Here is a 14,859-nt window from a genome sequence, read left to right as displayed (position 1 = left end):
ACACATTTCACTGTGTGCACCATGTGCTGTGCTGCTGTGTATCACATGTGACAATCACTTTCTTCTTTCTAAACAAATGTAAAAAACAATACAGAGACCATATACAATAATTTGGAGAAAGGACTCAAAAGGAAGAAGTTAAACAGACAGACCAAAATGTTTGAAATGCGTATGGATTTTATAGCCATACACATTTATATAGCCATTTCTTTTTATGGCAAAAATAAATTTAAAGAGGGAGTTTTTTTAATATATACACAGTACAGGCCAACAGTGTGGACACACCTTCTCATTCAATTTTCTTTATTTTCATGACCATTTACAGCAGAATCAGAATCGTATTTATTGGCCAAGTAAGTGCAAGCACATACAAGGAATTTGATTCCAGTAGATGATGTCTCTCAAGTACAATGTAGGAAGAAAAAAACAACAACAACAACAACAACAACAATCAACAATGTGCAAGGATGTGGTGTTATTGTCCAAGTTGTGGATTGTTTGTGATTTAGAAATAACTATATCTATTTTTTATGAATAAATAGGCAAAAAACAAACTAAATCTTATATACAAGTGCACATAAAGTGCAGTGTGCAAGAATTGGTAGATTCTACATTGGTAGATTCTCACTGAAGGCATCAAAACTATGAATGAACACATGTGGAGTTATGTACTTAACAAAAAGTGGAGACCTGGCCTCCACAGTCACCGGACCTGAACCCAATTGAGATGGTTTGGGGTGAGCTGGACCGCAGAGTGAAGGCAAAGGGGCCAACAAGTGCTAAACACCTCTGGGAACTCCTTCAAGAAAACCATTTCAGGTGACGACCTCTTGAAGCTCATCGAGAGAATGCCAAGAGTGTACAAAGCAGTAATCAGAGCAAAGAAACTAGAATATAAAACATGTTTTCAGTTATTTCACCTTTTTTTGTTAAGTACATAACTCCACATGTGTTCATTCATAGTTTTGATGTCTTCAGTGAGAATGTAAATGGTCATGAAAATAAAGAAAACACATTGAATGAGAAGGTGTGTCCAAAATTTTGGCCTGGTACTGTACATCTATGAATAAAAAATAAACTTGCCATAAATGCTGAAACCTTTTTACTATCCCTTCACCGGCTACTAATGACGCTATACTGCAGCTCCAGTGGTGACGTCACCTTGTCTCGCGATATTATGGAAAACAGTCCTGACGCTCCTTCGGCGCCCCCTCCCTTCCCACGCCCCGTTGCGCTGTGGGATAGTGGCAGTATAAAGTATATCCTCCCTCGGAGCGGAGATAAGAAGCCTACGGCAGTAGGGGGATGAAGATGGCGGACGCCAAGCAGAAGAGAAACGAGCAGCTAAAGCGCTGGCTGGGCTCGGAGACTGACTTGGAGCCGTCCGTGCTGAAAAAAAAGAAGACGAAGGTGAAGTTCGACGATGGCGCCGTCTTTCTGGCCGCCTGTTCGAGCGGCGACACGGAGGAGGTGCTGCGAATGCTGGACCGGGGCGCTGACATCAACTACGCCAACGTAGACGGGCTCACCGCCCTACACCAGGTACGTCTGCCGCGCGTTTTTTTTATTCGCGGCCTGCACCGCTTCTTTCATTTCGAGCCGTGGACGTGTGCGGGGCGATGGGATCAAACAGCCATTTGTCGGGGAGGAGGGGGGGGGCGTCGCTCCGCCGTGTTTACTCAGCCCGCCCCGGCCGCGATCGGCGCTCCGAGGGCCGCTTGACTGAACCGGACACCCCCGGGCAGGAAGAGCACCAAAACGCGGCGAGAGCCGCCAGCCGATCGCCGCCGGGGCCCCGCAGCCGCGCGTTTGGCGGGCGACGGTTGCGTCGGGTTCGGCCGTCTTCTCCGCGGCAGCCCGTGTGTCAAACGAACAGAGGCAGGAAGAAGAAGAAGAAGCGGCGGCGGTGGCGGCGGCAGCGCTGCCTGGGTGGTGCCTGTTAGCCGACTAGCCTGCTAGCCCGCTGCTTCCAGCCATTCAGGATACAGGCTGCGGCTAGCTGGCCGCCTCACGAACTTTCATTTATTTCCCGGAAACGCTCGGTTGCGAACAAGTTTTTACGGGCGCTCACGAAATGTTTGGCCAGGTTAAAAGCAGGGAACGTCGCGTATGTTTATGAAAGGTAGCCGGAGCGGCCGCACTTTAAACGGTGGCCATTGCGGAAGGACCCGTTCACGTTGCACTTTCTGCTCATTCCTCTTACTTGTTTGACCTCTTTAATTACATTTGGCAGGCCAGCTACTTGCACACAGCAGGTTTTTTTTGTTGCTGCTCAAATAAACGCCGTGTTTGCAACGCGTGGTTGTCAATCTAAATCGACTCCAGCCGTTCATATTCCGCAATCTGAAGTAAAAACATAACGAGAGAACGTTTCATTTTCTGTTACATTCTCATTGGCAGCGTAGGTGTTGAAGCTGCCTTTGGAGTTTTTTTTTTTTATTATTATTATTATTATTTAGCTCCGATGATGTGCCGCAGTCTGGTTATAAATCGGGCCGGATCGACGCGATGACGTCACACGTCGACTCACTAGAAAGAGTTAATTTGCGTGCAATCCTTATTGTAAAGTTTCAACCCTTCCCCATCACAAATCAACTTCCTCCTAACCGCACTGGAGTATCAAGTATCAATTTACCCCCGGTGTGTATTCGTCTGTCAGGGGAGAAAAGAAAACCGCTGGTATTGTAAAACGTTGCAGGGTCGTGTTTACTTTTCTTGCGTCATTCTTTGCGTCACTCTGCAACGACGTTCAAGCAGCGGTTTGAGATTATTTGGGGAACGCAGGCGTTTGTGACCGGCTCGGATGGTGTCATCGGCGTGTCTTGCAGACGTATGTGTATTCTGAAGACAGATCGTGCCTCGCAGGCCTTCGACGGTGATGTCATGTCAATACCGGTGGCTCACAGAGGGGTGGACGCTAATCCTGAACTTTAAACTGATCAAAGTGGCGGTGAATCCGTCAGGGCTGCGTCAGCAGTCCGGAGCGGGATGTGTCACTGAAGCGTTTTGTTGGGTTCAGTAACGGTGTCTTGTAAACCTTGGCCGGTGATGTCGCGGTTACTCACCGCCCGCATGTCCGCCGATGCAGCAGCGATCTGTCGTGTTGCGCGTTTCTGCAGTTATTTAGACACGTCGCCGTTACAAGGACCTGTTCTGGTGCTGCAGCCGGAGCTGCAACCTTTTTTTTTGGCCCGTTGTTTGGGGAGGAAAGAATTTGGGATGCACCTAACCATGTCTGGAGAGACCCGAAGGAGCCGTGGCCTGTGAGAGAAAGAGAGACAGCATGTGATCTCAGGCTACGGGGTTTTAGAAAGAAGCTCGAGGTGATAGAGGGATTTGCGTTTAACGTGATAATCCCTGGATTGTTGGAAGGTCAACCACATTGTGTTTTTTTTTTTTTTTTTTTTTTTTTCTCCTCCCCCAACATAAAAATCATTTAAAAAAAAAAAAAAAAAAGCAACTTTGCTTTTGTTAGTTGACCACCTTCCAGAAGAACGTCTCTGCCCTGCGTGGTTTGCTTTCAGTCTAGGGTTCTCAGGTAATCTCTGTTTTGTCTCGTGGATTTCCGTGGGAAGCGGTCCACTTCGAGGGACTGGCTCCTCGCTGAATCAGAGGTGCCGGCGTGGTTATCGACGCTCCCAAGATAGAACTAGCCGCCTATTAGCTGGCTGAGGGGAGGGAAGCAGTGAATGGCCACGTTCTGTTTTAATCCTCCAGCATAGCCTCACTGGCATTTTAAGAAACTTGTAGAAAAATATCCAGGCCTATCTTTTTTTAAAAGACCCTCTATTTTTTTTTTTTTATAAAGACCCTCTCCCCTTCATTTTTCCCACCAGTGTCTAATATCCTTAAGTCTCAGAAACCCGGGTCATATAGGATTAGGGGTACTTTGCCTGTGATTGACTTGCGGGTTTATTTTTAGCCTTTTTGCATGGAGCAGAGATTCATTAATGTAGTAACGGGATTAAAGACCCAGGGCTCTGACTGTGTAATAGTAACGTAAGGGCAATAAGGCCTTATTATTTTGAAGTAGGTTAAGGTTTCTGCAAATATCTGCCCTGCAATGTCTCTTCAGAGCTGATTGGCTCATTCAGTGGTGCTATGACCTAAAAAGATGGCGTTTTGTTTTAATATGAATCACGGAAATACATTATGCTGGGAATTCAGTTGCAGAGCAGACGAAAAGCATTAAGAAAGGCTGGCGGGACTGTTCTGTTCAGTCGTGTTCTTTGTTTGCATTCATTGATAGCCCCTTGACTGGAGCTAATGCCCTTTTTTCCCACCGCATGGTTCTGGCCGAGCCTGACTTGATCCAGAATAGGATGTTATACCTGGTATCGTTTTCCACTCCCCCTACTTCTGTCAAGGGTCATACAGGTGAAACATGTGCACTGTTTTCAAAGTGACTTGCACTTGCACCATAGCTTATTGCAAACCACTGCAATTTATGGAAAAGAAAATGGCAGATAATATTATTACGTTATTTTTGCCATGCCCCTTTAAGGCATGATTTACTCTGTATGTGTCTATCTGTTATGACAATCAGTGTTACCCCTGTGCTTTTAAAAAAAAAAAATTTTGGCCACAGCACAAGTTTTTTGTTTGTAATCTGCAGCACCAAAGCACCTTTGCTTATCTTTAATGTAATAATTCAAGAGAATTCAATCATCATTGCAAGCTGTAACTGTCCCTTGGAGTGGGGGGAGCATGGCAGCGGTGGCTGGCTCCTTTGCAGGACAAGTGACCGTGATGGCAGCACTGGTCACCGGTGTCAGATTTATAAATAGTGTCCTGCCGAAGCCGCTCTGTGGCCTGGGACGAGTTTCAGAGGCTAACCTATGCCATGAGTCGCAGAGTTCTAGTTCTACTGTAGTAGGAAGCCAGTGTCCGAGAGAGGGGGCCTGGAACAGATTTGGGGGGGGGTTGGACGCAGCAGTTTGCCGCCCTGACTGTGTGATAACCGCAACGTGGGTGTGGTCTTCGTGAGCAGGTTTTTGTACACGCGAAGGAGAACGAGATATAAAGAAGTGGCAGATGAATGAATGAATGACCGAGAGTTCTGAGATGGGAGGGAGAGATGTGGATTGCAGATAGATGCGGGCTGCCTGACATTCCTTAAATGACTCTGAGTGGAAACCATGGCAAAAGTGGAGGGACGTTCTTCAGCTGTCACCTCTGCACCCCTCTCTCTGGCACACGTACACACACACATGACACTTTGTGCCAGCTGGCTGCTTCTCTGTTCTCAGTGCTCTTTCTGAGCAGATGATGCTGTCACAGAAAATGGGCATTACGGTTGAATTTGTGGCCGAAGTAGTTTACATAATCCTCAGTTTGTTTGTCACATCATTATATACACTTCTGATCAACGAGAAGGCATTAGCCAAAACCGGGAGTGGCATTTAGTAGGTTCTCTCTTCAACTTCACGTGATGATAACTAGATTTACGTGGGGGGAGAGCAACTCTCTTAATGTTCGCGAAGGCAACTTGAATTAAGGTGCAACCCCCAAACAGACCAACTTGTGGATAATCTCATGAATGAGATTAAGAGCACCCTCTCTGAGACATGAACAAACTGCAGAGGTTTTTGGGTCATCTGTGTCTCACATGTGGCGTCAGCCACCAAAACAAGCTTAATTGATTTCATTTATGTAGTGCTAATATTTTCCCTTGTGTCATTTAGTCATGATCCATCTTAAGATGGTTTCATTTATTACTCTAGTGTATTCATGGAAATTATATTAATTGTAAATGAGACTAAGGATGCGACGAGCGCCGAGCATGTGCTACGTTAAAGGAATGCACAACCATCTGAACAACTGAGGAGGACTCACTAGGGCTGAAACGAGTTTACGAGTAACTCGAATGAAGCGAATACAAAAAAAAAAATCATTTTAAAATCATTTAATTATTCCACCTATTATCGTATCACTCCTGCTTTGCAGACTACAGCACAGCACTGGACCATTTTAACTGAAGCACATTTCAATTTTTTTTTTTTTTTTTTTTTTTTTTAAAGCGTCGCAATTTATTTTTACGCTCTATGGCAACAGCAGAAAAATAAGATATCGATGAATAAAGGGTTTACCTATGTGAATCATATTGTACAGGGAAAAAAAACTGTCTCACAAAACTAAAAAAAAAATGTTTCACAAAAGCATTGATTTAAATGGGCTTAGTTCTTGAGCCAATAAGCCACAGGTTTTAAGCTTTGATCTAATGAAAGTGTTGAGTTTGAATAAACACCTGAATAACAGCAAATTGCTTGCTGCTTTTAAGAGTCCTTTCATGTTGCATAACACACTATTGATCTTGTTGTTTAAAAAGTCAAAAGTATGGTTTATCCCTGATGGGGATAAAATGGACAGAGCACTCGAATGCAAAGATATTTCATAGCAGCAGCCGCTCAGTAGGACTGCAGCTATGCTGGACTCTTCAGTATCCATTACTTCCTCATAAACATCTCGACGGCACTCCCATAGCAGCACATAAAAATGATCAAGCTAGCGAAAGAGGAAGGGATGGCAGGAGTGAAAAATCCATTTTGTTACTTCTTTTGTATGCAAGCGGACTGTTCTACACGGGTAAATTAGCGAAGTGCACCCAAAACACTAGCAGATTCAGAGGAGGGGTTGTATTATTCTGCCACAACTGACATGTGGTCCAGCCGGACAATGCAGCCCTGCATGAGTTTAATGGTCCCCTATCATGAAAATGCAGTGGCTAGAAATGCTGATATGTATAAAGAGAGCTTTAGTCATTCTGCTTTGCTGTTCAGAGAGCGGCAGCTCAGACAGTCGGATCTGGAATTTGTCCCCTTATATTGTCATAAGGGGAAAGGTCACCTCCCATTCCTCATGCTTTTTCCGGCCAGAGAATTTCCCACCCCTCCGCTAAAACATTATCTTCACCGACAGTCATGGCTTCCAAATGTGCGAAGTATTGAAGTTGCTCGGTGAATGGATGTAAAAAAAAATTGCGTAATGCATTTTTTTTTTTTATTTCTGTGGTTGATTAATGGTGTTGATTTCTGCAGATGCCCTCTCAGCTTCTATAGGCCGCTGTCCTCCTCATTTGCATTTAAAGCTACAGACACAGAAGCGGCGTGTCCTGGGGAGATCTCATTTCGGGACTGGCTATAATTCTGCACCAAGGCTGAATCTTGGAAAGCGACTTCAGATACAGTATTAGGGGACAACTAACACATACATAATTGCAAAAAGTGATCATGGATAAATGAGAAGAGGGTTCAAATGGTGAACAGAGACTCGTAATCCCAATTTGTGTATGCATCTCAAATGCTAGCATTAGCAGCAAAGCATTAATACTGCGGGTTGTGCGTCGGTGTCACATGCCATGCAGGTATTTTGGTTCCCAACGCTGGAAAGTGATGTTTCCTCAAAGGAAGACATTTAGAGCAGTTTGGGTTACCACCCATCACTTGATCCATGCGGTAAGTCAGCGTCTGCTGGGGCCTGGAAACTCCACCTATGAAGGACCAGGTTTTTGCCCGTGGTGTGAAGAATCGAGTGTCTGGGCCTTTGGCAGAAAGGGGTCCGCTCTGCCTAATCGGCCCCCTCATCGCGTTCTATAAAATGGTTCCAGGTCACCGCTGATGCTGTCTTTTCCTGCATTCAGTCATTGTTTTTCAGTATTACCAATCATATTTTACTATGTGAGAGTCCATGATATATTTGTTTGTGTGATACCATGATACCGGTGTGCTATAAGGCTTGAATTATCTGCTCAACCCTATTAATTTTTGGTTGCTATGCACTCTGTGGCTTTAAGCCGCCTGGATGCCCCCTTTCCTCTGAGAATCCTGCTTGAGTTACAGTCGCGCCCGCCCCAGATGCCCTTTGGCTCTGAACAGCCCTTCTGCTGTTAAGCTACCTAAATGTCAGGAGTGGATCGCAATTGCAATTTTTCACTTCATTTGTTTTTGTGCACGTCCCCTCGCTTGTCTTTTAATGTCCACTTGAGCAAAGTTCACACATAAACAAAAACCTTTTTTTCTTACACTGCGCCCCTTCCTTTATGTGACCCGTCCTGCTGTAGCTCCTCATGCATTTCTAATAACCAGCTCAGCCTGTGAGTTTCATTATGAAGTGCTCCATAATTAATGAAATGTCTTTTTGGATTTGGAATGTTTTCTGCTCGTCTGAGGGGTGCATCTGTATTATTTAGTTATATGTATTTTATGGACTGTATGCAGTCCAACCTTAATTTCTTGCAGGCATAATGTCTATTTTTTTATTTTATTTTATTTACATGATTATTATTATTATTATTATTATTATTATTATCCTCTGATATATAAAAATGTATAACATACAGGAATTTTCTATTTTCACTCTTCTGTATAGTTTAATGATATGCTGTAAACAATGAAATCAGGACCTGTCATTGGATCTTATTATCTTTTTTGAGTTTTGATACATTTTTCTGAAATTCCGTGAACTTTCCGAAATGTCCGATTGGCTGAATGTTAAAAAAAAAAAGCCAAATAAACGCCTGGAAAAGGATGATCCAACTGTGCTCTGATAGAATTTTTTTTTTCTTAGGTGAGTCACTGCTCGATGCCCAACTACCAGAAAGGTGACGTCTCTAAAATTAGAACATTGGCGCTTTGAGGTGTGTAATTTACCTGTGTGCATTTTCGGCGGGTGGCGCTCCAGGCAGTCAAGAGTCGAGATGTTTTTTCGCTTGCGTGGTGGTGCGAAACCTGCAATCAGGGGCAGGAAGTCCTGTGGCACCGTGGCATGTTGGGTCAGCTGCTGATCCAGACCTGTCGGCGGGTTCGACACCCTAAAGGATCTGAATTTTTCTTTACAGCATTTTTTTTTTTTTTTTCCACAAGGTGACACGTTAGTATGACTTTCTATTCTAGTCCAGGTCATTTTTTCCCCCCACAGCAGATTCGAGCTGAACTCTAATTTTGGCAGACTCTGCATTGCCAGCAGCAGCTGTAAAGTTCTCTTGCAATGATTGACTGTGTTGGAGCGGAGCATCGTTACAGGTCGCGACTGGTTTGCAGAAACTGTTTTCGTGGAGGAATGTGTGAGGGCCGACGCGCACTGCCACGTACTGAGATTCCGGTTGAGAAATAAGCCCACCAGTTTTTATAATTAGGAAGAACAGAGGAAAGCTTTTTTTTTTTTTTTTTTTTTGTCTGAAACATAAAATCCAGGCCTACATGACGTCAGCGTCTATGTCATACAGCTTGTTTCGTTCTGTCCCGAGCTCTCCGGGCTATTGGGAGACGTTGAAATGTGTAGTTACCTTCACAGCTCTGTAAGGCTGTGTGCGCTGCCATAATGGGAAGCTTTCAGAAGATGTGAAGATTGACTGACTGCTCCAGGGACATTCTCAGGCAGTGCTTTGACCCCAGACATAGTTGATCTCCTTTGTGAAATGGCCATTTAGTCAGAATTTCAGTCTGCTCAGTGTCTCTTTATCAGCTCCTCTGCTTGGGTGAAAAGTCATCGAAGGCCGGCGTTGAACTTCATTTTTAAGGATTTGCAGAACTTGAAGTAACAATTGGAGGAAGATCAGGAATTGGTGAAAATCCCAAAAGGTCAGCAGATCGAGACACTGCAATTCCCATTTTGGACATTTGCATTACACCCGTCGACTGTTATATTGACGCCGTGAACGTTCCATGAGTTGAGCTGCGGGAAGCCGGCGGTGCCGTATCTGTAACCCACGCCTTTGGGAAGCCTGTTTGTTTACCTAGCATCGGTCCAGCCTACACTGCAAACTTCGCACCTGTATGCAGGTGAACCAGTCTGTGGCGGGAACGGGCCTGTGCAGTTCGGCAGCATTCACACCTGCACTCACGTCCCCCCTCCCCCCACCCGTCTTCAGCAACCGCGCCGCATCTCGCAAGACAGAACGGGTTTTTCAGTGTCCAATGTAGTAGAGGCGGTAAATAAAACTCTTTATATCCTTGTGGTTATAAATCATTAATATGATTAAATCACATCATTGTTGATTTGGCAATATTACAGGATTTTTTTTTTCTCTGATCTAGTTATGATTTCACAATTGTAACTAGGCAATATTTTCATATAGATCTTTTTTTTTTTTTTTTCCACTGTATGACATGAGTGTTAATCTCACAGTGAAAAGTTCCTCAGGCTTCTGAACCTTGAAGCCTGAACTTTAGCTTATATATTATTTGGTATGATTATAAGGAATAAGGTAACGACACAGTAAAAATCTAGTGAAAAACCAACATTTTTAGAAGAAAAAAGAAAGAAAGAAGAGAGTGAAGTGATTGTCACATGTGATACACAGCAACACAGCACACAGTGCACACAGTGAAATTTGTCCTCTGCTTTTAACCCATCACCCTGAGTGAGCAGTGGGCAGCCATGACCGGCGCCCGGGGAGCAGTGTGTGGGGACGGTGCTTTGCTCAGTGGCACCTCATTGGCACTGTGGTGGATCGGGATTCCTATAAAATATTTTAGATTTCAGCCGTAGAATGTGACTGGTTCATAAAGTTATTCCTGAAATTCACCAAACCCATGATTTTGTGTAGTTGCAGTTTCATCTTTGCATTATTTTTTTCCCCAACTGTAAAGTTAAGATGATATTTGAGTACATTATGCTTTAAAGTGTTCAGGAAAGAACACATGGTATGTTGTACCATGATCTTAAAAGTCATGGCACTCAGTACGAATGTAGAGATTCTAACAATGACAGCAATATTACAGGGATTTTTGTAAAAAAACTTTTACTCAATAAATTATGATGTGAATTTTAGTTATACTTCCCAATGCTTTTAGTTTGGAGAATGTGAAATGCTAAAACATTTTTTGTTGTTGCTCAGCAGTCGAGTGCTGTGTCTTTATGGAGGGGTCACATTAACCCTGAAACCTGCCGGGGGAGGGCGCCTGCCTTGCCGTCCTCTGGTCTTCATGTTCCCCTTCATGTGGGAAGGTGTGTCCATGATCCGTTTGGGCTCTCTTGCTCTGACCTAGTGTGTGTGTGTGTGTGTGTGTGTGTGTGTGTGTTTATGGGTTGGAGAGGGTGCAGTGGGGGGTGCTGGAAAGATTTTTTTCAGTCAGAGAGGAACAGGAAGAGGGTGTTTATTTTTCTCATTTCCTTGCTGAGCTGTGCCTGGTCGGGCCTTTTTATCACCAGTGAAAAACACAGTGACCAATACTGGCACACACTCTGTCTTTCTCTTACGCGCAAACACACACACACACACACATGCACGTAGTCTTTGGCACTGTCTGTAATGGCCCGTTGAATGTGTCACAGTGTCCTTGTCGGAGGACTGGCCTGTGTCATCTCCATGGTGGCTGTGCAAACAGAGGAAGCCGCGTCTGATTGATATCAGAGCCTTGCCCCCCCCCCATCTGCCTGCATCAGAAAGGCTGCGCTGGGCTCGGGCGGCCAAGCCGTTAACCGGACCGGCTGTGCTCCGCGATGAGTTCGGACCTTCTGCCCGGACAATGAGGCTAATTAGCAAATTCGGCCAGTTGCTTACGAAGCGATCGCTTACGAAGGGGAGGGCCTGCTTCTCTTTATGTTCAATTTGTGGGAAATGTGCCTCCGTAGATGTGCTTGAACAGCGCTTCTCTTTATTTTTTGCCTTGAGTGCCAACACAGAAATTGGGATCCATACCGCCAGTGCTAATGGTTATTGATTGGATTAATGGTGTGGACGAACAAGCTGCGTGTGCAGACTGGATTAGGGCTGAGGTTCAACATCTGTTGTGGTCATACTGCTAAAACATGTTCATGTAAGCACTAATAGCCAGCACAATTCCTCCTTCTTCTTCTTTTTTTTTTTTTTGATAAATTTTTAACTTTCAAATGCAGCTTCTGCTTTCCTGTTATCTCTTCAGAAATGAAGTCCCATCGCCTGTCACCAGTGTTCATTTCATACCATGTTCTACTTGCCTCTTTTATTCCCCCCAGCTTGATTAATACTAATTGTATTACAATATACATTGGGGCAAAAAAAAAATATATATATATATATATATATTTTGCAGGCTTCGATTGTGCATGTAGTCCCACTTGGGACAATACTTGCTTTTAATTAATGCATTGTTATTAGACAGGATTTTCTATCTTTATTTATTTATTTATTTTTACACATTGTACCTATGATGATAATTTTTAGTGGGACAACTTACATTTACATCTACATTTGCAGCATTTATCAGACGCCCTTATCCAGAGCGACTTACAATCTGTAGTTACAGGGACAGTCCCCCCCCCGGAGCAACTGAGGTTAAGTGTCTTGCTCAGGGACACAATGGTAGTAAGTGGGATTTGAACCCAAATACGTTTTCCTTTTTAAATCTGTCAGTTTATTTTCGCTTTGTAGGTAATTTTAATTGACTTTGCATTTGAAGCTTTTGAGCAAAAACAACATGGCATAACCTAAACGGTACTGCATTTAATATAAGAATATTGTAATATAAGAAAAACACCTTTTATTTCTTGTGAACAGAACATCGTTGTCACAGTGCATAGCACGTTTTGCATATTTTTGGAAAGCGAAGTGGAAAAACGTAGCTGGTGTGGTGGGCCCGTACACACCCCTTTCAGGGTTGCCCCTGGCGTCTAAGTGACCTCATTGCCCCCATCCCTTCTGTGTGTGTGTGCCCAGTCAGTGGAAACCGACCCGGCTCCTGCCCACTGCCGTTGTTTTGCCTGTCTGGAGTTGGAGCAGCAGTGAAATGTACAGTTACCTCTTCTCCCCCCCTGCCCTTCTTTTTCCATGGGAATCCCAGAGCCATATATGGTCTTCAGCAGCGGCACGGGGAGCAGGGAACGCTCTGGCTGCTGCTCTTAACCTCTCTCTTTGTCTCTCACTCTTTCTCTCTCTCTCGCATTCTCTCTCTCTCTCACACACACACACACACACACACACCGATGTCTCTTGTTTTCTGTAAGTGTCTTGTCACCCACTTCCTATCTTCAGCTTTCTCTTCTCTTTACTGTAACCAAGCTGGCCATCCTGCAGCTAGTGTGGCCCTTTTCCTGGCCTCGTGCAGTAGCACGGTAGCTGGGTTTTTACCTCTCCTCTCTCTCTCTCTCTCTCTCTCTCTCTCTCTCTCTCCCCTCCCCCTAATGCTCTCTCACACACACACACACACACACACACACACACACGCACACACACACACACACACCACCATACATACAGACGGCAGACACCAAGAAGGAATTCCTTTTGTGGAAGTGGCAGCATGGTGGGGTGACATCGCTCCGTGGAGGCGTGGTCTTCACCGCCGCTGCCCCGAAGCTCGCGCTTATCCAGAATTTAACTGCTGGTATGCGCCGTTGCTCCCAATAGACCCATGCTAAACTAACCATTACAGCACAGGTTGCAAAGATCTTAATCCTTCTTCCACCTCCTGTCCTCCTCCAGGCTGTCACACTGAGGGGACATGGGGATTTCATAGAAAGCCTATGAAATAGTTATGTATATAATAAAGTAGATAAATATTGTGCCTTATGTTGGCTTGTTTTTTTTTTTCTCTCTTAATATTCAATTTTGGTTTTTAAAGGGTCTCAAACACGCACATAGGTTATTAATCATGCATTCTACTTGATTGAACCTCAGTCAGCAGAAATGAACTTCTTCTGATTGTTTTTTTTATTGTGCTTAATTATTCTGCATATGGAAATAAGAACATTAGAGTTTCTTTTTTTCTAAGAAATGACTTTTTGCTTCATCCTTTTTTTTTCTCATTTCTAACTTTGTAATGTATCTTTGTGACCAGGTTTACGTTGAAAGTCCAGGTAACCATGATGATGTAACATGGCATGTCACTCTCCACCGCTGTTTTGTTTTTCAACTTGTCGTTTGATTTAAAAAAAAAATAAATAAATAAAAATTTATGCCTGGGGGGGTATTCAAGCCCCAAAGTCAGGCCACGCCCCAGTGCTGTCATTATGATGTGCAGAGCGCAGCGGGGACGAAAACACAGCCTCTTTCATCAGATTCTGATATATGGCCGGTTTAAACTCTGCGACATTGGTGAATGTGTTTGGCGCGTGAGTTTGTGAGTGGCCCGAGGCCTCTGTTTAAACACGCTGGCTTTGTGGCTCTGTTGCTCTGTGATGTATGACATATTACCCACATTGCACTACTTCTCACAGAGTAATCCTGTTTGCAGTTGTGGTGCTCCTGATGCCATACCTCATCCACAGGAAGGGGTTGGAAGTTGTAGCTGTGTGTGTTCTCTGGAGTTCAGTTCTCTGAAGTCAGATCAGTGGTAAAAAAAATAAACAGTTAATGCTTTATGAATATTTTAACCAGTATGTGGACATATCAAGACTGAGACATCTAGTCTAGTTAGTGAAACTACTCTGTAAAAGATCTTTAATACATGACTTTATTGTGATTCTTTGCATAAATATTCTATATAACAGCCAGTAATCGATGTAGATTGTCTAATAGTTTTGTCCAAATGCTTATAGAGTTCACAGAATTTTGTGGAACTTGGATTAACAAATGAGACTAGTTTTCTGTGTCCCTGTGTTTTCAAACTGCTTGTATGGCTTTTGTAAGAACGTTATATTGAACGACCTGGTAGTAAAGCAGGACAAGTACTACATACATGTCACACTTGTTCATAGTTCTGACTACTAGTTATAGGAATAAAGTAACTTGTGTTATCAATGTCCCATGCATCATGTAGAGAATAGTCCTGTGTATTTATGGGTAGCTTGCAATACAGTCACGGCCCACGTCAGACCCATGTCTGCATGGCAAGAGTATCAGCGTTACCACATTGTACATGTAGTTCTGTATTTGATCACTAAACGTGTGCTTCTGTAATAAACTAAGTTATTGTTATCTATTATATAATAATGGGGTGG

At 43.9% G+C, this 14,859-nt stretch overlaps 1 protein-coding gene across 4 annotated transcripts in view; it reads left to right on the top strand.

Annotated features, from left to right (window-relative positions):
- The first annotated feature begins 1,240 nt into the window (after positions 1 to 1,240).
- The window catches only part of ppp1r12a (protein phosphatase 1, regulatory subunit 12A), a 52,404-nt gene continuing 38,785 nt past the window's right edge, over positions 1,241 to 14,859 (top strand). For all 4 annotated transcript variants that reach the window (XM_028954694.1, XM_028954692.1, XM_028954693.1 and 1 more), the window contains exon 1: positions 1,241 to 1,542. In XM_028954694.1, coding sequence (XP_028810527.1) covers positions 1,306 to 1,542 — 237 coding nt within the window. In that variant the 5' untranslated portion in view covers positions 1,241 to 1,305. The remainder of the gene's footprint in view (positions 1,543 to 14,859) is intronic.

Source organism: Denticeps clupeoides, chromosome 15 (genome assembly GCF_900700375.1).
Source record: "Denticeps clupeoides chromosome 15, fDenClu1.1, whole genome shotgun sequence".
Lineage (NCBI taxonomy): Eukaryota > Metazoa > Chordata > Actinopteri > Clupeiformes > Denticipitidae > Denticeps > Denticeps clupeoides.
Note: the sequence above shows the minus strand (reverse complement) of the source record. Positions and strands in the feature narration are given on the sequence as shown.